General features: G+C 39.8%; 1 protein-coding gene and 1 non-coding gene across 6 annotated transcripts in view; both read right to left on the minus strand.

Moving 5' to 3' along the window:
• Nucleotides 1-23,820, minus strand: part of MICU1 (mitochondrial calcium uptake 1) — a 247,048-nt gene that overhangs the window by 2,637 nt on the left and 220,591 nt on the right. For all 5 annotated transcript variants that reach the window (XM_026004302.2, XM_072754993.1, XM_072754994.1 and 2 more), the window contains one exon: nucleotides 3,066-3,155. In XM_026004302.2, the coding sequence (XP_025860087.2) occupies nucleotides 3,066-3,155 (90 nt within the window). The remainder of the gene's footprint in view (nucleotides 1-3,065; nucleotides 3,156-23,820) is intronic.
• LOC112929082 (U6 spliceosomal RNA) lies at nucleotides 20,198-20,299 on the minus strand. The gene has a single exon (XR_003236870.2). It is a non-coding gene; the product is annotated as a U6 spliceosomal RNA (small nuclear RNA).

The following is a 23,820-nucleotide window of genomic DNA, read 5'->3' on the forward strand; positions in this document are numbered from 1 at the left end:
GAGCTACCCAGGTGCCCCAGTGCGTTCAGGTTTTAAAAATTTAGCAAGGTGTTTACTTATGATATTTGCACTTTTCTGTATGTATATTATACTTCAATATAAAGAGTTAAAATGTAGGCTGGTTGGCTGAAAAGTGACCAATAATATGGCTTATTAAGAATACAATTAAAAGGGCACCTGGGTGGCTCAGTCGATTAAGCATTTGCCTTCAGCTCAGGTCATGATCTCAGGATCTTGAGATTGAGCCCTGTTGGGCTCCTTGCTCAGTGGGGAGTCTGATTTTCTCCCTCTGCCCCTCCCCCTACTTGTGCTGTGTGTCACTCTCTCTCAAATAAAAAATAAAATCTTAAAAAATGGAATATAATTAAAAGAACAAAAAAGGTCTAATGAGATTCTTAATATCTTTATAAGAGAGGCTGAAGATGAAAAAATCTGAGGTCATTTAGACTATCATGGGATTTGCTTCCTGCTTCCCTAAGGCTAGAGCTAATCAATGTGAATGGCTTCTGCTACTTATGAAGCAAGTATATGACTGAATGTCATCTGTGTGCATGTGTCATCTGTGTGCATGTGTCATCTGTGAGTGCAACTCTAAATTCTGGGATGAACAAGTCTGAAAAGTCAATGTCCTCTGGCATTTTGACCTAAGATCTAGAGCTTGTAGACTAACAATGGCTTTTAAATTTAATATGCACTTCCTTTTTCTGTAGATAAAAACAAACAAACCAACCCAGAGGTGTTAAATGATTTTTTTAAAGGTGACTCAAGTAGATATTGACAGAACCTCCTTCTAAAAGGCTGGAAAATCCAATTTCATTTCTCAGGCCTTCCTAGGAGAAGAGGGGAACTGTGAGGCCGCTTGCCTTTATTCTCATATTTACTTTATGGACCGGCTCTCTGGCTTCAAAAATTATAAAATTAAGTGTTTTTTGGAAAAAACCTCAAACCAACTAGAAGTGATTTTGCAAAAACAAAATCTGAGGGAAGCTAAACTGTAGAGCAGTGCTCTTCATTAGAACCATCTTTCATGAAGGAATTTTTTTTTTTTAATCTGTGCTACTTAATACGGTAGCCACTGGGCACATGCAGCTATTGAGTACTTGAAATGTGGCTAGACAGACCAAGGAACTGTTTTCAGTTGTTAATTTTATTGATCTAAATTTAAATAGCCACATGTAAGTAGTAGTATCATTTTGGACAGGGCAGCACTAGAGAATAACCTACCCCTACCTGAGGGTGAGGCCATCTTCTTGTTCTAACCCTGGAACAAAACAAGGTTTGACTCAGACCTTGGTTGTGGGTGCAGGTGGGAGGTTTAAATAACTCAAGTTCAACTAGGTAATTTCAATAATTTAAGAAACACCTATTAGGTGCAAAGTACTATCCGAGGTACCTATGGAGGAGTCCAAAGGTGAACAAAGGACTTGCAACTACCCTTAAAAGGCTCATAATTTATTTACTGCAGGGTTATTTACAATAGCCAAGATATGGAAGCAGCCCCAGTGTCCATCCACGCTGAGTAGATAAAGGAGATGTGGTGTGTATGTATGTACATGTACATACACACACACACACACACACACACACACACACACACACCCTGGAATACTACGGAATACTACTGAGCCATAAAAAGCAATGAAATCTTGCCATTTGCAATGACATGGATGGAGCTAGAGAGTATAAGGCTAATAAGCAAAATCAGTCAGAGAAGGACAAAAACCATATGATTTTACTCTTGTGGAATTTAAGAAACAAAATGAGCAACAGGGGAAAAAAGAGAGAGAAAGAGACAAACCAAGAAACAGGCTCTTAACTAAGGAGAACGAACTGATGGTGACCAGAGGGGAGGTGGTGGGGGGGATGGGTGACATGGGTGATAGGGATGAAGGAGGGCACTTGTGGTGATGGGCAGTGGATGATGTATGGAATTGTGGAATCACTATGTTGTACACCTGAAACGAATAGAACATTGCATGTTAACTCACCGGAATCAAAGTGAAAACCTTAAAAAAAAAAAAAAACCCTCACAACTTAGTAGGGAAGTTAGGTCATATACACAGAGGTAGAGAGTAACATGCTGTAATGAAGACAAATTGAAACACGTTAAGGAATAAAAAAGCCCAAGGGATTCACTATGCTGGGGCCAGAAGGAAGGTTTCACCAAGGCAGGAACTTCTGACCTGCTTCCTGGATTCCACTGGCCTTACTTCCTAGAGGGAAGATGAACAATGAATCCTGGCTGTGACACAAGCAGTAGAGGTAACAGAATAGAGGGAAGCCGCCAGCTTTGATTCACATCCTCGCTATGCTATCTACTACTAACTGTGTGCTCCTGGGGAAACGACTCAGCCTAAGTCTCAGCATCCTTATCTGGAAAATGTGGTGAAGAACAGTTCTTACAGTCAGAGAATTACCTGAGCAGCTTAGCACAATGCCTGGCTCTTAGTAAGCATCGAGGAAAAGGGTAAGGTTCTACTGTGAACATCAGTAGTAGTATTATGCCAGGACACATAGCTGAGAAATGACACCACAGTGGAACCAGGACCTCTTAAATGGGCTCAACTACAGAGTGGTCACAGACACCACAGACCACTGCAAGCTAGAGGGCAAAAATGGAATGTGAATGACTGCAATGTGCTTTGGGAGGTAGAGAGGTCAGTACCACCTTTCTAGATGCACTCAGATAATTGTGTGCTCCTGGTCTATTAAGGGGCAAGTTGAGTCTAATATTTTTGTTTCCTTTTTTTTTTTTTTTTAGTTTTTATATTTGAGGTTTACTTTTACAAACACTACTAGAATTGAATTGTTTCCTTTGTTAAGATCTTTATGGTCATACATTAATTTAGGCCTATAGGCAAATTGGAGTTACAAGAAGAAATGGAAAACACAAACCAGGACCTATGGTTATAGTTCTCAATGTGATGATGCAGAGGGCTGAGCTACTGGTGTGGGAAAGGGGTAAGTTGAAAAGGTACAGGCTAGTGCACTGGAGCTGTCTGCAAGGCTCCGTTATAAACAATGTCTACTTCAAGGACAATCTAACTCCAGAGGGCCCCACTCACCATCGCAGTCAAAGAGCGCAAACACCACATCACACACATGGTCGGAGAGTTCCACTTTAGCTACTGTCCTGGCCACCTGCTGCATGGTCACTGAAAGAAGAGACATGCTGAATTAGTACGGCAGAGGGACTTTCAGTTTGCTGTCTCTGAACTACTTGGTCATAATAAAAAGTTTTCAACTATATTTAAGTCATATTTAAGAAAATGAGAATTTGGTTTTAACCCAAAACATCCTTTCCTTTTCATCTCAGGTTCCATTCTTTTCTTTTTAAAAAAGATTTCATTTATTCACTTGAGAGAGCATGCACACAAGCAGCGGGGAGGGGCAGAGGAAGAGGGAGAAGCAGACTACCTGCTGAGTAGGGAGCCTGATTCAGGGCTTGATCCCAGGATCCCAAGATCATGACCTGAGCCGAAGGTAGATGCCCAATTGACTGAGCTACCCAGGTGCCCCTAGGTTCCATTCTTTTCTACTGCTGCTATATTTTAGGAGGTATATACAGTTAAGAGTGCCTGATACTAAGTTCATAGAGACAGAAAGTAAGTAGATTAGTGGTTACCAGGGGCTAGGATGATGGGGAATGGGAAGTTAGTGGTCAGCAGATACAGATTTTCTCTTTGGGGTGATGGAAACATTTTGGAAGTGACAGTTGCATAACAGTGTGAATGTAATTAATGCTGATGATTTGTACAGTTAAAAATGGTTTAACTGTCATCTTTATGTTAATATATATGTCACCACAGTAAAAATTAAAAAAAATTAAATTTTATCCACTTATTTGAGAGAGAGAGAGAGAGACAGAGACAGAGCACAAGCATGAGAGCATGGGGAGGGGCAGAGGGAGATGGAAAGGGAGAGAGAATTTCCAGGTGACTCCCCACCATGCATGGAACCTGATGCAGGACTCGATCCCATGACTCTGAGATCATGACTTGAGCTGAAAACGAGTTGGATGATTAACCCACCGAGCCACCCCGGCACCCCATACCATAGTAAAAATTTAAAAGGTGAAAAATCCACATAATATTTAAGCATGGGATTCTAATGGTCTAGAGCATGCATTGGTGGTTCTCTTATTATTACCAGGAGTGTGCCTTGAGAAAAAAACTAAGAACGCCCGATATTGCAATAGTCTCCATCTTGGCATCTCTCTCTGGCAGGAAAGAATATGATTTTGAAAAAGTCAAAGAAATAAGCAGGCAGCAAAAGAATGAGAGGTGGGGAATGAGGAGGTTTGTGTCAGGACACTAACAGGCATCACCTTTCCTTTGCTGACTGCCAGCTAAGGACCTGCATCCATGAGCTCCTTGCCCCTCCTCCTGGCCTTCCATCAGCCACTCTGTCTTTTCAACTGTGCCCTCTGGGGTAACAGTGGGCCCCCATCTCACTAATTCAGTGTCTGTGGCCTTTTTTGTTTTGTTTTTCTTCTTCCAGACCTCCATGGAAAATCTCTTCTCTCTTACCATTTTCTCTTTATCTGACATTTACTGTTAGACACTGGCAATCATGTGAAAATTGGGTTCTCATGAAAGACAAGCCAGGAAAGGTTAGGCCATTTCCACTACCTATTCTCACTGTCTGTCCTCAAACCTGATCTAGGGGCACGTATAATTTATGTTATTGCTTATGGACACTTAAGTGAGGTAAACCTCACGGGAAAGAAAAGGATTGATTTTTACTTATCAATCAACTAGCAATGAAGTGTTCTAAATATTAAAGATTAGATTCATCCAGAAGCAGTGTGAACTTGAAGTCAGTGTGCCTTCTCTGTGGATTTGGTTCCTATTAATTTCAGTTCTTTCCTGTCATTTTCTCCAGCATTCAACCTTTCACTTGGCCTCAGTCACCTCTATGTATTCACCACAGCGCCCCCAAGGTCGGCAGATACAAGTACCAGAGCAAGGCAGAGATGCAAGGAGGGGATGCAGGAGAGAAACTGCTTGGAGTCACCAGACTCTGAGCTCTGCTCCAGCTCCACCACCCATTTGCTGTGTGACCCTGATGAAGTCTCTTGAAATCGCTTTATTTTTTATTTTTTTATTTTTTAATTTTTATTTATTTATGACAGTCACAGAGAGAGAGAGAGAGAGGCGCAGAGATACAGGCAGAGGGAGAAGCAGGCTCCATGCACTGGGAGCCTGATGTGGGATTCGATCCCGGGTCTCCAGGATCGCGCCCTGGGCCAAAGGCAGGCGCCAAACCGCTGCGCCACCCAGGGATCCCTTGAAATCGCTTTAAATTTAATTTTTTCATATTCATATGAGGGGATGCCACAAAATAACTGTTGAGGGGCTTAGTAGTCCAAAGAACAGTTTGTTGGTGTTTTCGAGAATCTGAGGGTGGAGGTATACAGAGACAGCTGAGGATCTCTATGACGAAGGGTACAGGAAAGTCGTATTGGCCACAAGTTAGGCTATGCCTTGGTGTTCACAGCCTCTGGCTTGAGGGGGACGGCTGCCCAGGAGGGCAAGAAGAGCCAGTTTTCTCACCCACACCCAGGATGTTAGTTAGGGTGAAGGAGGAATCAAGATCCCTTGGAACTTCAAGACTTCAGCAGAAGGTATTTCAGCGGATGTTCATGAGATGTGGTTAACTTCCGACAGGGGAGCTGGAGAATCTGCACAACTGCAGAAGTTCTGGGGTTTAAAAACTTTGCCTTGTAGGTCTAGATACTTGATTTTCTCTGCTGGCCCAGGAAGAACTGATTCCTGCTAACTAAACTGCCCAAGGAAGGAACAGAAATCAGCATGCCAATTTACAACAAGAATAGTAACTGTTAAGAGAACTAAAATGGTAACAGCTGGTTATTATACTTCTCAGTTGGAAAATCTAACTAAGGAAATTCAATTCATCTCAGAAGATTGCTCAGTGCAAACAGAATCGGATCAGAAGGAACTGGATGCTCTCAGACTGTGATAGAACTATCCTTTGCAGTCACAGAATATGTTCTGAGAAGTGGATTAAAACCGGCTTTGTATTTGATAAACAGTCGCTTTGTTATTAACCATTCCTTTGTCTGCATTTCACATCAATCCCACACTTCCATCAAAACTGATAACTAGCCTCTTTTTCTCTTTCCCATTTCCTTCCATTCTCTCAGGGCAGAGTACCCGCTGCTGATTCCTCTTGATGTTCCAAGTGCCCATCCTTTGCACCACCAAGACTGGTAGGGTCCTTTCCTCTAGATAATCCATTAACTAAATAGGATCCAAGGATATCAGTGACCGCTCTTGACAATTTTTAGTGAAAAGCTCACTAAAGTGGTACTTAGTGGTTACAGAACAGGGATCTCTGGAGGCCACCAGCAGGAATGCCTCATTATCAATGCCATCTCTTCACAGAACAATTACAGATTACATTCCGTTTCACTTGGAGAGGGTTACCAGGGCTGCTAAGTCACTGTAACTCAAACTACTGGGATGTCATCAGCTAGGGGTGCCCTTTCCCTGTCCAAGATCCTCAGGTCCCCAGGGTATGAATCAGAGCAGTGGAGGAAAGAAATATTTAACTAGCTGGTGAGCTGTCAAAATGTGAGCTCTTGGGAACAAGCAGGATGATAGCAGATTACAAGCCACATGCTTGATGGCTGGTCCTGAGAGTTGGCTCATTTATATTTGCTTCCACATCCCTGAATCAGAAAGTCATAATTAAATCATAGCAAGCAGGGATGCCCGGGTGGCTCATCGGTTAAGCACCTGCCTTCAGCCCAGGGCGTGGTCCTGGAGACCCGGGATCGAGTCCCACATCAGGCTTCCTGCATGGAGCCTACTTCTTTCTCCCTCTGCCTGTGTCTCTCATGAATAAATAAATAAAATATTAAAAAAAATAAATCATAGCAAGCAGAACACTGCCCTCCTCCCCCACTGCCCCACCCAGCTTTTGACCTCCCTAGGTAGACCAGGATTCTGGAATCTGGGTCTTTCTCACTGATGATGCTAACTGATTGATGGCTGGGATTCTAGTTTGTAATCTGAAAGATGTCTGCCTGGAGCATGAGGTCACCCTGGAGAAGGTCTAGGTTTCCAAGGCCTATATACTTCTTTGGTGCAAATGTGGTCCTGCTGCCCGAACAACAGATGGACGTGAGATGGGGTGATTTCTACTAGATTAGGATAGGGAAGAATGTGTAGAAGTGGGCTCAGCTGGCTCTTGAAAATGTGGTACCCTTTTGAAAAGTCCAGATAGAATCGAATCTGAGTTGTGCCAGGTCCGCAGTCTCCTCTCTGGCAAGATAGTTGGAGAGTTCAGTAGTAGGAAGAACATATGCTGAGTCTGTGTGACTACAATGTCAGAAGCTACGTTACACAGAGTTATTTACCACAGTTGTCGAACAGAAGAAGGGAGAGTTCTGCAGGGATAAGAGACCAGATATCCACTTGGAATCAGAGACTCTTAGGACTAGAAGAGAACCTCAGAGAAAGTGCAAAATCCAGAGAATAATTTGCCCAGCGGGCAGCGGATCTAGGTCTAGAATCTAGGTCTCCCGACTTCCAGCCCATAATCTTTTCTGTATGCACCTTGGGTCTACTTGCACCTGTATATGGACAATACTGGTTCCTCTATGAAAGTGTCCCCCTAGACAACAGAGAAAGCTCAGGTAAAAGAAAAAGCTGGTTGGGGAATCCTCAGTGCTAGTGGGCAGAGATCAGTAACTGAATAGCTGGAGGCTGTGAGGAGGAGTCAGCATTATGGTTTGATCACAGATCTGATTGCCCTATATGCTGGAAGATATTAGCATTCCCTTGAAACTTCTAGCAATTTCGGGGATAATTTAGAAAGTTTATTTACCTGCAACCCAATGAAAAACACGTGAAACAGGGCAGCCCTGGTGGCTCAGTGGTTTAATGCTGCCTTCAGCTCTGGGCCTGATCCTGGAGACCCGGGACCGACTCCCACATCAGACTCCCTGAATGGAGCCTGTTTCTCTTTCTGTCTGTATCTCTGCCTCTCTCTCTCTCTTTCTCTCTCTGTGTCTCTCATGAATAAACAAAATCTTTAAAAAAAAACAAAACAAAAAAACAACAAACAAGTGAAACAGAGGTGGCCCTGGGAGCTCTTCCCCACAGTTGCCTCTGATGCACAGATCTGGCTACGATGATGAGCGAGCATGACCCAGTTAGAAGCTGCCTGTCTCTTCCTAATTGCAAAGGTGTTTGGAAAGGTGATACTCCAAGTTGGGCTGGCAGTCTCTAGCTGTGTGGCCATGTGATTATTCCTGCCTTCCTGGACTGCAGCGGAGAAAATGAAAAGCTGGCTTGTGACTGCCAAGGTTAAGTGAGGGGAGACATTTCTGCTTCAGCCCTGGAAAGGCTAATGATACAGATGCCTTCGTTTCTTCAGTCCGTCCCTAGATGGCTTTGGGGGTGTGGTGGGGATAGGTGGAAGGATTCTCCCTCGGAGAGCACTTGTCCTTTCTTTTGTATCTTCTTTCAAGGCACTTTGGCTAAGAGAACACACACATTTCAACCTGATTCTGGGGGGCAGGGGAGGCGGGAAGGACAGCATTCATGGGAACTAGCAATTTAAGCAGCTAAGAGCAGAGCAGTATACCAATAATGAAAATAACAATTCCTTGTTCTTCCTGGTGCTTTTAAGATGTAGGCGGGTTGACCCCCTCTGTGTACTCTGGCTGCCACCTAGTCAGAGGTGATGTTGGTGGTCCTAGCTCCTAAACACCAGAACATGCCACAGAGAAAACCTGAATCTCAGGTTTTCTGAATCTCAGGGCATCATCCCAGATGACTGCTTCTATGAGCTTTACGTGCTTAATCTAGTATAAACTGATTTAGAGTTAAGGTTTATTGCCATTATCCATTATTTAATATCTGGCTTCAAAAATCCTCATCATATTCTGTTCACAAAAGGCAAACATTTTTACCAGCACCACTGGGAAGTGATTTCAGCTGATGCACCCATAGAATGATCAATTTAGTGGGGGAGACTGTATATACCATTAAGACTGAGAAATATGTAGGAGAAATTATCAGACATATTAATAGATACATATGGGTTACAGCGGACTAGTGTGTGTTTGGGAGGAGGTACATTTTGGATCTGAATTCTAAAGGATTAAAGAGATGCCTGCTCCAGATTTGAGCATGTATGATAGTGGGTGATGTGGAGTGGGGGGGTGGAGGAGTCAATCTGAATAAAGTACTGAAAGCGGCAAGGGATGCTAACGCCTGACTAGTGAGCGAGAACAGAAGGTATAGGGGGTGGTGAGAGCATCAGGATAGATTTTACAGAGGGACAGTTAAGGCCTGTTGCAAGGAAACCTTTATAACAAAGCCAGCTCTTACTTGGAGACCAACTTCCCATATTCACTTGTTTTTGCCTCCTTAACTCTTTAAATTCTCATTCTTTTTACTTGAAAAAGCTGGTTTTCATTAGCTAATACATTTATCTGTTTCAAAATTCAAATGGTACAAAAGGGTCGAAGTACCCTTCCCAACCTTAACTCCTAGTCACCTAGTTGTCCAGGGGCAACCAATATCTCCAGTTGCTCCAGAAATGTGGATATAAAAATCAAATTTTCATTCTTCATTTCTTCCCACAAAAATAGTAGTATGCTAAATACATATTTTTGCTTTACTCATTTAACAACATCTCTTAGGAAGAATGCCATACCCATACATAAATAATTCTTTTTTAATAGCTGCATAGTATTCCACTGACAGGATATATCATTTATGTAACCAGTTCCTAATTTATCCTAACCTCAATCTTGAGGGGGGAGAACCTTTTATTGCCCCTCCCTTTACAACATTACTTCCTTGGTGGCCTACAGTTGTCAGCTTCAATAGAATTTGAATCTCTGGTAGTGTCAAGGAGAGGAACTGATATATTTAAAATCTGCCTTGCTGAAATAATGTATAAGGTTAAATATTCTTCACCTTGACAAGTGTCTCATCAAAGCTTCAGAGGCTTCTAAGGGTAGTAAACCTTGAAGTCCCTAAAGAAGCAGAGTTTGAATAAATACTAATCTCTGTATTTCCCCAGTTGGTGGAATTCCTTTCTGATCCTTTTCTCAGCAGGACACAATATTGGCTAATTTCGTCCTTATTTGTCTATTTATGTGGATTTTGGGCAGTTTATCCTACCCTCACCCTCCTCTCTCTCTCACTGGTAATCATGAATCCTCAAAACAGCTCTCTTCCTCCCTGGAGGCACTTACATAATTTTACTAAATCACAATATATTCAAAGTAATATAGTTAAGTCAGAATCAATCTTTAGAATTGCTAAGGGCCTTTAAATTTGGGAAAATAAATGAGGTCTTTGCAGAGAAATTGCCTCATAAAGCAAACATTTCTTTCAGAATTTGAGCTTCCTTGCCTTCATCATGAATCATTTTAAACATTGATGACTTTGTCTTAAATGAATGGAATCCTGGTCAACACTCCTCTTCACATATAAATGTTTCTACAAAATGCAGCAATGAACTGAAGTGCAGGGGCTTGCCTCCCACAAACTTTAAAAGAATTTATAAAATAGGAGCCTTTCCCCCACATAACCTGTTCCCCACACATCTTTGTGACAGTCCCACTCCTGCCTTCATGCTATGGCTGTCTGGGGGATGCTCTCTCATACATTCTTGCTGTGAACTTTTCCTATTTCTGCTTTCACATATAAACACTGAATCCCTTATATAATTCTCTAGGTTCTTGTAGCAGCAGTGGGTGTCATGAGCCAAGGAGAACAATGGTGTGGAAGTCAGTGAGCCTAAATCTCTGGTCTCAGTATTATGTCACACTACCAGTGATTTGAACAAGTCATTTCCTTCCTCTTCGTGAGTAAATGAAGAGGTTAAAAACAATAAAAGGTTTAAATAAAATTATTTATAACTTCCCTTCTCACATTAAAATTTTATGGCTGCCATGTTATTTTTTTTGTTTTAGATAACATGGCTTAAATCACTTAAAATGTCCGTATCTTCGGAAGTCTTCAAAGAATCAATGTAAAAGTGTGAATTTCTGGAATTATGGCTGGTGTGGAGGGCAGAATTCTGAGACAGTCCCCAACATTCCCACCCTCTGGTGTGTGTGTGTGTGTGTATATATACACACACATACACACCCTCTATAATCTCTAATAATCTCTAATACATATATATGTGTGTGTATATATATATATATATATATATATATATATATACATATATACACCCTCTATAATCCTCTCCTTGAGTGTGGGCAGGATCTACGTGAACATAATGGGGTACTACTGTGATTAGGTTACTTTATGTGGAAAAGGTAATGGAATAATCACTCCCATGATTACTATTATATAATAAAAGAATGCAACTCAGCACAACCGGAGAAAGGGTGTCTCCTGCTGGCTGTGAAGAAGTGAGCTGCCATGTTGTGAGGGGGCCACATGGCAAGGAACTGCGGTGGCCCGCTGAGAGTGATCCCTGGCTGGCAGCCAGCAAGGAAAAGTCCTACAACTGAAAGGAATTGAATTCTTCCAGGAACCTAAATGAGCTTGGAAGAGGACCCTGAGCTGTAGATGAGAATGCAGCTCTTCCAACACTCACTATACTTTAAACCTTGTTAAGACCCAAGCAGGGAAGAGGCATTTGGGTGGCTCTGTCAATTGAGCATCTGCTTTTGGCTCAGGTCATGATCTCGGGGTCCTGGGATTGAGCCCTGTGTCAGTCTCAGCTGGGAGCCTACTTTGCCCTCTGCTCCTTCTCTCTCTCAAATAAATAAATAAAGTCTTTAAAAAAAAAAAAAGACCCAAGCAGAGAAAGAAGCCAGTTATGCTGTGCCCAGACTGACTTATAGAAACTGAGATAACAGGTTAAGATACTAAATTTGTAGTAATTTGTTATGCAGCAAGAAAGCTAAGTAGAAGGTTTTTATAGCTGGGAATGTCCTTCTGGGGTTCTTGGAATCATACTTGATGTACAGCTGTGCTCATTTTAGGTACATTTTACACAAATGTACATCTCCTGCAACTACTATACCAAACTCCACAAATTAGATCTTTAGATACACTGGCCAAAGTCTAATTAAGTTTTAAATTTCTTAACAAGAATATAAATTGAGATTGCCACCCTGCTTTTGGGAATTCAACAGTGCTGCTCTGATTTCAAATATATCTGATAATTATAAGTTAGTTCATTTTCACAGAAATTTAGATATAACTTTAGGCTATAACATGTCCCTTAAAACATTACTACATTCAGTAAAAAAGCTGACTTAATTATAGTCCTAGAATTTCTAATCTGGAAGAACCTTTGGAGACATTTAGTATCACTCTAACCTGAGGGTCAGAGAAGTTGTGACTTGCCCATGGTCTTAAAAAAATTAGTGACAGATCAAGGTGACATAGTTGTATCATTTTCCCCCTCACACTAGGCTTTTATTAGAGCAAGTCACCATCCTTTCTAGGACTTGACTATGTCTAGAATTAATCCACTCGTTTATTCACATTAGATGAACATCTACTGTGTATATAAAGAATTGTTCTAGGATCAGAGTAGGATACAAAGATATGGAGAACATGGTTCGTGTCCTCAAGAGTTTATGGTGTAGTGAAAACTTCCCCTTGAATGTTGAGGACACTAGAGATGTTAACAGGGGTTACATATTCTAGGAAAAGTGAACTTAAATAAGGATAATGCCTTCTGAAAGCAATGATCTCAAGAATCTTTGGGTGAATAATGAAACTGAGGAGAAGTGAAAGGCTCCAATCTTCCTCATTAGTAAGTGCAAATAACTTAGCAACTTTTTTTTTTTTTTTTTAAGATTTATTTACTCATGAGAGACAGAGAGAGAGAGGCAGAGGCATAGGCAGGGAGAAGCAGGCTCCCTGCCTGATGTGGGACTCAATCCCAGGACTCCAGAATCATGACCTGAACCAAAGGCAGATGCTCAACTACTGAGCCACCCAGGCACCCCAACTTATAACTTCAAAACAAATATGAATTCAAAAGTGACTGAAAAAAGCTGTAGATACTACTTCCTAAGAGAACAAAAGTAAGCTCCATGAGGTCCTAGGGTAATCTTTTTAGTTTTGTTTAATAACTTTTTGCTAAGTTCCCATATTGGGGTAGAACTCTATAAACTCCTAGACAGTGGAAAGATAGTATCTAGGGGCCGAAAACCAGAACAGGCATCTGGGTATAGTTATCCTTTCCATCTGATATATTAATATAATATTGTCTCATTAACTGGCACAATAACCCTGAAGCCATATTCTATTATCACCATTCTATTGATCAGGAAACTGAGGCTTTGAGAACTTAAGTGATTTGTTCAAGGTCACAAAGGTAGTGAGGAGCAAGGACTCAAACTCAGGTTTGAGTTTGAAGCCAAAATTTTTACTTACAAATTTCATGCATATAGTTAACTCTCAAGAAGTGCTAGATGTTAGGACAGTATCTAAATGCGTAACAAAGCACTACCACACCAAAGAGTAGAGGTGGTGAAGAACATCTTGATTAGAAACTGAGAGGTCCACATCTGTATGTCCTATGTTTCAATGTTGACAAACATACCATTTGATATACACGTGTCTTTTTCTGTTCTATGGTATCCTTTAAAGGGACACCAACTTTTCTTGTTATGTGACCTTATTTAAGTGACTTTAGGCTTCTGTGTGTTGGTTTCTTCACAAAGAGTAATAGGATTAGAAAAATGATGAACACAGATGTGTCTACTAAGACATTCCTATGTGGGATAAGAAGCTAGATTAATTAGAGAGCAACTATGAGTCTGTGTCAACTCTAAGGTATGAATTCTAGATGTCAGAATGTGTCTGTAGAACATGGTCCTGAACAGAAGAGACAACTCTGTGGGGGAAATGTCATGTCACATTTCCTATTCAAGAGAAGGGCACTAACTCCAAAACACCCTAGTTTACCAAAAGGACTTTATTCTCACCCTAAGAATGGTCTATGCTCAGCCAAAGGGAACTGGAAAGAAATGACCTAGAGACTGTCTTTCTTGAGCTACTAAAAAGGATGTTTAAAAATGACAAAACATTGCCTTCAGGATTGTGTTTCAGCAGCATTTTGAGAAATACTGAGAGATGGAAGGAATATACAGACTTTGGGATTAAAGAGGCTTGAGCATGAATCCTGGCTCTACCTGCTTAGCTGGGTTAACTATGAGCAAGCTGCTTTATTTTATATTTCCTTGTCCACAAAATGGGGGATAATACCAACTACCTTTCGGGTTTTGAGGATTAAAAGATAATGTCCATAAAGCACTTAGAGTAAGCTTGGCATACAGAAGTTGCAATGAAATGATAGTTGCTCTAAGTGTGCTAGTTGTGTGATGGCCTCACAATCCTCCCAGTGACGATGCTATGGGATTCTTAGGGCTCAGGAGAGGGCGGCAGCTTGTCTGTTAAAGATAAGTGTTCAGAATACAGTGGTTTGTTGTGTGTTAGAATTTATTCCATTACTAATTTCTAACTTCCCCGAAAACCCAGTAGGGACCTAAATATCAAAAGACTGATAAGACTCCTTTACTCATTTAAAAGACCAGCTTTAAAAGACTCAAAGAATTTCAAAGCCACAAACAGTCTTAAAGGTCATCTATGCCACACAGGTCACTTCAGAAATAAAGGCAACAGAGATTTGATATGACTGACACTTTAGAAGAAACCTTTTATTCTCTTTGCAAAAGTAAGAATACTCTAAGTTATATAAACCATAGCTCATTTTAAAGCTCCAATTCAATTTCTAACTTTTTTCATCGTAGAATGCCATCAGGGAGGAAGTCGTGTTCAGTTTTCCATTACCTTCTTCAGACTAGGTAAATCATTTAGACAGCACTTGAGAGGTTATATATCTAAGTTTATGCCCTGTATGTGTAAAAATAAGCAATCGAACCAATTCCTCTTAAGTGCTAAACGAGAGGCGACCTATAGGGGAAATATACAATATTTCATGAAGGAAGGTTCTTTCTTCAAATGGTCAGAATTCACCAAGGACATTTCACATTTGCCTGGGAGTTTGTTATTCTCACACAGGCCATGCAGAACTAAAGAAAGAGCCTCAATGAACTTTGTTATTTTTACTCTGGAGGGATTGGATCATGCTGTCATATGGTAAATCTGTAGTTACCACCTGCCTGGGTTCTCAAACTGTTCTGAAGAACATTAGCTTTGTAAGTTGTTAAAAGACATTTTGGGGCAAATCAAGTTCGAGAACTATATGGCTCTCTTGGAGATTCATAATGCACATTAGCATATTAAAAAGTTGGCAGGAGTAGTGCTGCAGGAAGAAATTCTGTACAACCTGGCATTTTCCAAACTTATTTGAACCATGGAGCTTTTTTTTTTTTTTTAAACCCACAGAACCATTAACATATTGCAGTAAATAGTGTTCTTCACGATGCTGTTTGGGAAATTCTGTGCTAAATTATGTCTAAAGACAGGTTTGCAAGCTCTAAAATAGCCAAGCAAGAGAAGTGCCAGGGCCTCTTAAAGGTGCCAATTTCTGAAGGTCCTAACCTTTTGGGAAAAATGAAGACAGCCAAGATTGAGAGCAGAAGGCAGACAGAAGTACTCCTCTTTCTGCCCCTGCCCCACTCCTTCCTCAAGCCTAATATGGGGCAGAGGCTCCACTTTTAATCTTATATCTAATTAGCATTTAGCACAGCAAACTCGAGCAGCTTGGATACTTCTCTTTCTCCCCTTTAGTAGACCATGAGCTTCTTGAGGGTAGAACCCAGCACAGCACCTCTGCTGTTGGCTGAACAAATGGATGAACCACATTGATTCTGGTTTACATCATCAATTTAATGATGAAAGCAGCTGACATTTATTAAATAGTTGCTGCATAATAGGCACAAGGTTAATACCCTATGAGGCAGGTATCATGATCCTGATTTTAAAAATACAGAAACTAAACTTAGAAATTGCCTAAAAGCAACTCAGCCAGTGAATGATGGAGTCCAACTTAAAACCTAGAGAACAGGACTTCAGAACCTAAGTTCTAAACCATTACACTTTTTTCCCTCTCTTCCAAGTTTTGTCTTAGCAGTAAAACCCCATGACTCTGCAGGGAGAATTCAAGTAGAACTCAAACCAGTGGAAGAATCACTAGTAGGACTGTCAGGATTAGGATGGTTTGAAAGCAAGGGGGAAAGTGCAAGGAGAGTGTGCAGAGGATAGGCACGTCTGGCAGAGTGAGGGAACTTGGCAAGGATAGCTGAATACATGCTAGTCTTTCCATGCACACACTAGTGTGTGAACAGTTAACATTACTGATATCACCCTTTTAAGCATGCAGGAAGGCGAAATAATGTCAAGTCTAAAAGACAGGAGTTATAGAGGAACACAATGAATCAATGGCATGAGTTTGTTCTCTGGATCTACTGGGATAGGTGAGGGTTTATTGGCTTGAAATCTGATGTCTTATTCAATCCATCAAAATGTTTATTTACTTATTCGTTTATTGGTCAAATATTCATAAAGTGTCTACTATGTCCCAAGTATTATTCTAGACATAAAAAATATGTCCATGAACAAGACATATAAGCATGCTAGTAAGCAGAGTCAGATAATAAACACGAGAAAATATCAGGTAGTGATAAATGCTGTGACACATAGGGTGATGGAGTTACTTTAGAATGGGACAGTGTGAGAAGTGATTTATAGGAGACCTGGATTACAGGGGCCCAAATACACAGAGATCATGGGAAAGGGCACTTGAGGTGAAGGAACAGCTAAAACAGAGGCCTTCAGGTGGGAATGAATTTGGTATATTTAGAATATAAACAAAGAAAATGTGGAGTGGAGTGAACTGGAAAGAAAGTGATACTGATGAACTCAGAGTATATAGGCCATGACATATGCAACCCCGTGAGCCTGGGTAGAGAGACTAGGGCTTTAGTAGGGGAGATGCAGAAATGGAGTCAGATGCAGGATATGTTTTGGAAGTAGAGACAGATTTATTGAAGAAATGAATATAGGAGTGAGAATCCAGGCTAATGCCAACTTTTTTTTGAGCTCCTGGATAGGTAAATAAATCAGTAATGAGGGCCTACAGTATACAAAATATCGTACTTAGTGGTCTTTGCTCGATTAGCCATGTTTGTGGAAATTAAAGCCCTTGTCCATAATTTGTGGATAGAAACTGATGACAATAGTGAAAGCAGAGGATTTTAGGTTAATGGTCTTTTTTTAAAAGATTTTATTTATTTATTCATGAGAGATACAGAGAGAGAGAGAGGCAGAGACACAGGCAGAGGGAGGGCAGTCTCCCTGCAGGACTCTGGGGTCACGCCCTGAGCCAAAGGCAGACACTCAACTGCTAAGCCACCCAGGCCTCCCAGTTAATGTGTCTTTTAAAAAAAATTGTAAGAACCATAGACAATATAGTTTTTTATAATTTATATTGAGTAGATAGGGAAGGCCTCTCTGAGGAAGTGACATTTGAATTGAGACTTGAAAGATAAATTACACTATTTACCCAGGTAAATAGTATAATTAGGTTTCTAAGACAATTTAAGCTTTTAAACAGACAATACAAGTATTCTCAAAGTAATTTAAATTCACTCTCCTCATCACCTCCCATTTTGCTCTTACTTTGTGGACTACTTAATGGGTGATATTTGGTTCTTAATTGCTATGGTGTGTTGAATGGTGGCCCCCTAAAAGATATGTCCACATCTTAACCCCTAGAACTTGTGAATGTGACTATGTTTGGAAGAAGGGTCTTTGTAGATGTAATTAAATTAAAGATCTTGAGATGAGATCTGGGCTAAGGATTACCCAGGCAGGCCATCCAATGACAAGAGTCCTTTCAAGAGATACACAGAAGGCATGTGGGGAGAAGGAGGGGAAGGCCCTGTAAAGATAGAAGCAGTGACTGGAGTTCTGCAGCCATGAGCCAAGGAGTGAGTAGAGTCACGAGAAGCTGGAAGAGGCAAGGAAGGATCCTCCCCTAGAGGCTTCAGAGGGAGCATTGCCTTGCCAACATCTTGAGTTCAGATTTGTGGCCTTCAGAACTGTGAGAGAATAAATTTCTGTTTTTTTTTTTTTTTTTTAAATCATCATGTTTGAGGTAATCTGTTATGGCAGTCCTAGGAAATGAATACACTTGGCTTCTCCCTGCTACTTAGTATGAATCTAGGCCAGCTTCCCCTAGATATCCATCGTTTTATACCCAGGGAATCCAAAGTTACACAGATAAAACAAACCAAGAAGTCAAAACAATGCTAAATATCTTATAACTCAAAGCCAAACATATATTTGGATGTCAGATATGACTGTATAATTTGTAACACTGCCTCTATTAGCAAGGATAATGAGGCATGGATTATATGGAGAATGCACATCCTAGGAAATGGCCTGAAGTCATTTGAAAGAAACATTTTTTTTTTTTTAACCACTAGGTTGCACTTTCCTTTGCCACCACTACCCTGAATCATTCTATTTTATACACCCTATAATTTTAACACAAATGGTGATTCATCCTAGATCATTGTTCTTTAAAGGAATTTTACTGTCTTTAGTTGAGCTTTTCAAAACAGGTATGCAGGGGATCGCTGGGTGGCGCAGCGGTTTGGCGCCTGCCTTTGGCCCAGGGCGCGATCCTGGAGACCCGGGATCGAATCCCACGTCGGGCTCCCGGTGCATGGAGCCTGCTTCTCTCTCTGCCTGTGACTCTGCCTCTCTCTCTCTCTGTGACTATCATAAATAAATAAATAAAAAAAACAGGTATGCAAATATAAAGAGGAACTTATTAATTTTATTTTTATAATAAGTGATGACTTTAAATCTTGTATCTTTGGATTTTCAGATGCTGTCAAATCCGTTTTGTGAAACAGAGCTATTCTGGAGAAATAACCCTGTGCTATTACCCATACAAACATAACCTCTATGATACCATTAGTTTGTTTTTTTTTCAAGAGATTCTACAAGGTTAAAGGAGGTATGATTTTAAATAAACAAGCAAACAAGCAATTGTTCTTTAAAAAAGCTATGTGGATTAAGAAAATGAAATAAAAGGCATCCAGTTTGGAAAGGAAGAAGTAAAATAATGTCTATCTGCAGATGGCATCATCTTATATTAGAAAATCTTAAGGAATCCACCTAAAAGTGTTGAACAAGCAAGATTGTGTTGATAAAGTCTCAGGCAGTGCTTTGGTGAGATTTATAACTTACATATTGCAGTACCCAACAGTGAAATAGAGACACTGTCAGATCAACCAAAATCTAAGAGAATTCATTGCCAGCAGATCTGTACCAAAGAAAGGACAAAAGAAGTTCTTCCGACTGATGAGAAATGATACTAGATAAAAATTTAGATACTCAGGAATAAATGAAAAGCACTCAAAATGGTAAATACAAGCAAATGGCAAATGTGGGTACGTATAAAAGATCTTTTCTCTTAATTTTTAAAAAAAGATTTTATCTATTTATTTATGAGAGACACAGACTGAGAGGTAGAGACATAGGCAGAGGGAGAAGCAGGCTCCCCATGGAGAGGGTGATGTGGGACTTGATCCCAGGACCACCACCTGATCTAAAGGCAGATGCTGAACCACTGAGCCATTCAAGTGCCCCTCTCTTAATTTCTTAAAAAAAACTGTTGAAAGCAACAATCCTAATATTGTATTGTAGGGATCATATATGTACAGAAGAAAGATAAATGACAACTATAGCATAAAACATACAGTGATGGTAAATGGAACTCTATGACTGCAAGTTTCTTACATTTTACTCAAGCGGCACAATGCTAACTTTTAGTGAATTGTGAAAGGTTATAATTTCTAGAGAAAGCATTAAGATATAAAAATGCAAAGAGATATAGCTAAAAGGCCACTAGATCCAACTATATGCCTAGAAGAGATGCACTTACCTAAGACACAGATAGGAGGAACATAAATAGAAGAAGGCATACTGTGCAAATAAGAACCATAAAATAAGCTGGAGTAATCATACCAATATCAGATAAAGTAGATTTCAAGAAAAGGTGTTTTACTAAAGATAAATGGGGAACATTTCACGATGATAAAAGGGTCAATTCATCAGGAAAGCATAATAATCCTAATCAATAAGTGTGTATGTACTTAATACCAGAGCTCAAAATTCATGAAGCAAAGACTGTCATCACTTAAAGGGCAAACAGACAAATCCACACACCATATGTGAAGATTTTCTTTTTCTTTTCTTTTCTATGCTTCAAGAATTTGCATGTCATCCCATGTAGGGACCATGCTAATCTTCTCTGTATCCGTCCAATTTTAGTATACGTGCTGCTGAAGCAAGCATGACATGTGGAGATTTTAACATCCTTCTCTCTGTGCTTGCTTCGGCAGCACATTATAATAACATCCTTCTCTCACTACCTAATAGAGAAACTTGACAAAAAAGTCAGTAAGGACATAAAAGATCTGAATACTATCAACCACTTTGACCTGACATCTTTACAACACTACATTCAAAAATGCAGAATATACATTTTTTTCAAATGTATTAAAACATTTTTCAAAGAACTGATCATATGCTAGGCCATTAAACAAGTTTCAATCAATTTTAAAGAACTGAAATTTTATAGTGTATTCTCTACTATAGAACTAAATCAAATTAAAAAACAAAAATATATCTAGAAAAAATATTTGGAAATTAAAAAAAACTTTTATTTTTTTAAGATTTCATTTATTTATTCATGAGAGATGCTCTCTCTCATTAATAAAAAATAAAAATAAAAAAATCTTAAAAAAATAAAATAACATATGAGTCATCTAAGGGACTCAGAAAATCAGAAAATATTTCAAACGGTTTAATCAAAATGTAACATATCAAAATTTGTGGTACATAGATAAAACTATGTTTAAAAAGAAATTTATAGCTTCAAAACCTATCTTAGAAAAGGTAGGTAAAGTTCCATCATAAAAAGCTAGAAAAAGGGATCCCTGGGTGGCGCAGTGGTTTGGCACCTGCCTTTGGCCCAGGGCACGATCCTGGAGACCCGGGATCGAATCCCACGTCGGGCTCCCGGTGCATGGAGCCTGCTTCTCCCTCTGCCTATGTCTCTGCCTCTCTATCTCTCACTGTGCGCCTATCATAAATAAATAAAAATTAAAAAAAAAATTAAAAAAAAGCTAGAAAAAGAAAACTAATATATACTGCAAATAAGTAGAAGAAAGGAAATAACAATAGAAAAATAGAAAAAAAAAAATACAAGAAACAAAGTCAGGGGATCCCTGGGTGGCTCGATGGTTTGGTGCCTGCCTTTGGCCCAGGGCGCGATCCTGGAGTCCCAGGGTCAAGTCCTGCGTCAGGCTCCCAGCATGAAGCCTGCTTCTTCCTCCTCCTGTGTCTCTGCCTTTTTCTCTCTCTGTCTATCATAAATAAATAAATAAATCTTTAAAAAAAAAAAAAAAACAAAGTAAAAAATTGGTTCTTTGAAAAGTTTAACAAAATTGTCAAACCCCTCGGTAAACTAAGAAAAATGAAAAAAGCTGTAATTCACCAATGTTAGGGGAAAAAGAGGTGATTTCAGATTCTATAGATGTTGAAAAGATAATAATAGAATATTATGAGTGATTTTTCATTAATCCAATAATTTAGATGAAATGGGAAAATTCCTTAAAATCCCACAACTTATCAAAATTCATACAAGATAAAATACAAACTCAGAATACCTATGTATTAAAGGAATTAGGGATCCCTGGGTGGCTCAGTGGTTTAGTGCCTGCCTTCGGCCAAGGGCATGATCCTGGAGTCCTGGGATCAAGTCCCACATCAGTCTCCCTGCATGAGGCCTGCTTCTTCCTCTGCCTGTGTCTCTGCCTCTCTCTCTCTCTCTGTGTCTTTTGTGAATAAAAAAATAAAATCTTTTTAAAAAAAATTAAATTACCAAAACTTTCCTACAAAGAAACTGAAGGCCCAGTTTTATTGCTTACATAGAGAAACCTTATGGATCTATGAAACAACTAGAAAAGTGAATTTCTCAAGATTGCAGAATATAAGAACAACATACAAAAATCAATTGTATTTTAGTAATAGCAGCAAATAATTGGAAAATGAAACAAAAATTCCATTTATAGTAGCATCAAAACCATAACATGCTTAGGCATAAATTTCTAAAAGTATGCGTAAGACCTGTTTACTTAATACTACATAGACACTGCTGAGAGAAATCTAAAGTCTCTCTAATCTAAAGTCTCTCTAAATTAATCCATATATTCAATATTGTTATAATCACAATCCCACCTCTTTTTTTTTTTTTAAGATTTTATTTATTTATTAGAGAGAGAGCACGAAGGGAGGGGGGGACAGAGGGAGAGGGAGAAGTAGGCTCTTGGTTGAGCAGGGAGTCTGATGCCCAGGGCTCCATCCCAGGATTCTGGGATCGTGACCTGAGCAGAAGGCAGATACTTAGCCAACTGAGCCACCCAGGTGCCCCAATCCCACATCTTTTTTACACAGAAAGTGACAAGCTGATTCTAAAACACAAAGGACCTAAAATATCTTTTTTTTTAATTTTTATTTTTTTATTTATGATAGTCACAGAGAGAGAAAGAGAGAGAGGCAGAGACATAGGCAGAGGGAGAAGCAGGCTCCATGCACCCGGAGCCCGATGTGGGATTCGATCCCGGGTCTCCAGGATCGCACCCTGGGCCAAAGGAAGGCGCCAAACCGCTGTGCCACCCAGGGATCCCCAGGACCTAAAATATCTAAAGTAATCTTGAAAAAGAAGAATCCACTTGGGAGATTTATAATACCTGACACTTTAAGACTTTCTATAAAGCTACAGTACTTATTAGACTGAGTATGGATATAGACTCATAGCTAGACATATAGATAAATGTAACAGAATAGAGACCTTATAAACAGACCTACACTTAAAACGTAATTTAATTTCTGATAAAATGCCAAAGCAAACCAATGAAGGGCATTTTCAACAAAGAGTGCTGGTACAACTGGATATCCATGTGGAATACTCTACCTCACACCATATATAGAAATTAATTTGAGATTGATCACATAAGAAATGGAAGAGCTAACACCCTAAAGCCTGTAGGAGAAAATACAGGAGAGTATCTTCACAGTTTGGTGGAAGATAAAGGTTTTATTAGGACCAGAAAGTAATAATAATAAAAAAAAATCCAATAAATTAAACTTTATCAAAATTAAAATTTTTTTAAAAACTTTTTTTTAAAAGATTTTATTTATTCATAGAGACACACACGGAGAGAGAGAGAGAGAGAGAGAGAGACAGAGAGAGAGAGAGACAGAGACACAGGCAGAGGGAGAAGCAGGCTCCATGCAGGGAGCCGGATGTGGGACTCGATCCCCAGTCTCCAGGATCACACCCTGGGCTGCAGGCGGCGCTAAACCGCTGCACCACCGGGGCTGCCCAAAATGAAAACTTTTGCAAATGAAAAAGACATCATTAAGGAAGTGAATAAATAGGTAAGTCACAGTCTAGGAAAATATTCACAATATATGTATCTGATAAAGGACTAGTATCCTAGACTGTTTCAAGAACTCAAGTGAATAATAAGACAAGCAACCTAGTAAAAATGGGCAAAATATTTGAACAGACATGTCACCACAGAAGATATCTGAATGACAAGAACACAAGAAAACTGCTCAGTAGCAGAAGTCATCAAGGAAATACAAATGAAAAACATAATGAGATGTCTTTATATACACCCCAGAATACTGCCAATGGTGGACAAGAATGTAGAACAACACGAACTGTTGTCACTGCTGGTGGGAATACAAAAAGATATACTGTGAAAAAGGGCTTGACAGTTTTTTATAAAATAAATACCTT

The sequence above is a fragment of the Vulpes vulpes genome, chromosome 4 (assembly GCF_048418805.1).
Source record: "Vulpes vulpes isolate BD-2025 chromosome 4, VulVul3, whole genome shotgun sequence".
Lineage (NCBI taxonomy): Eukaryota > Metazoa > Chordata > Mammalia > Carnivora > Canidae > Vulpes > Vulpes vulpes.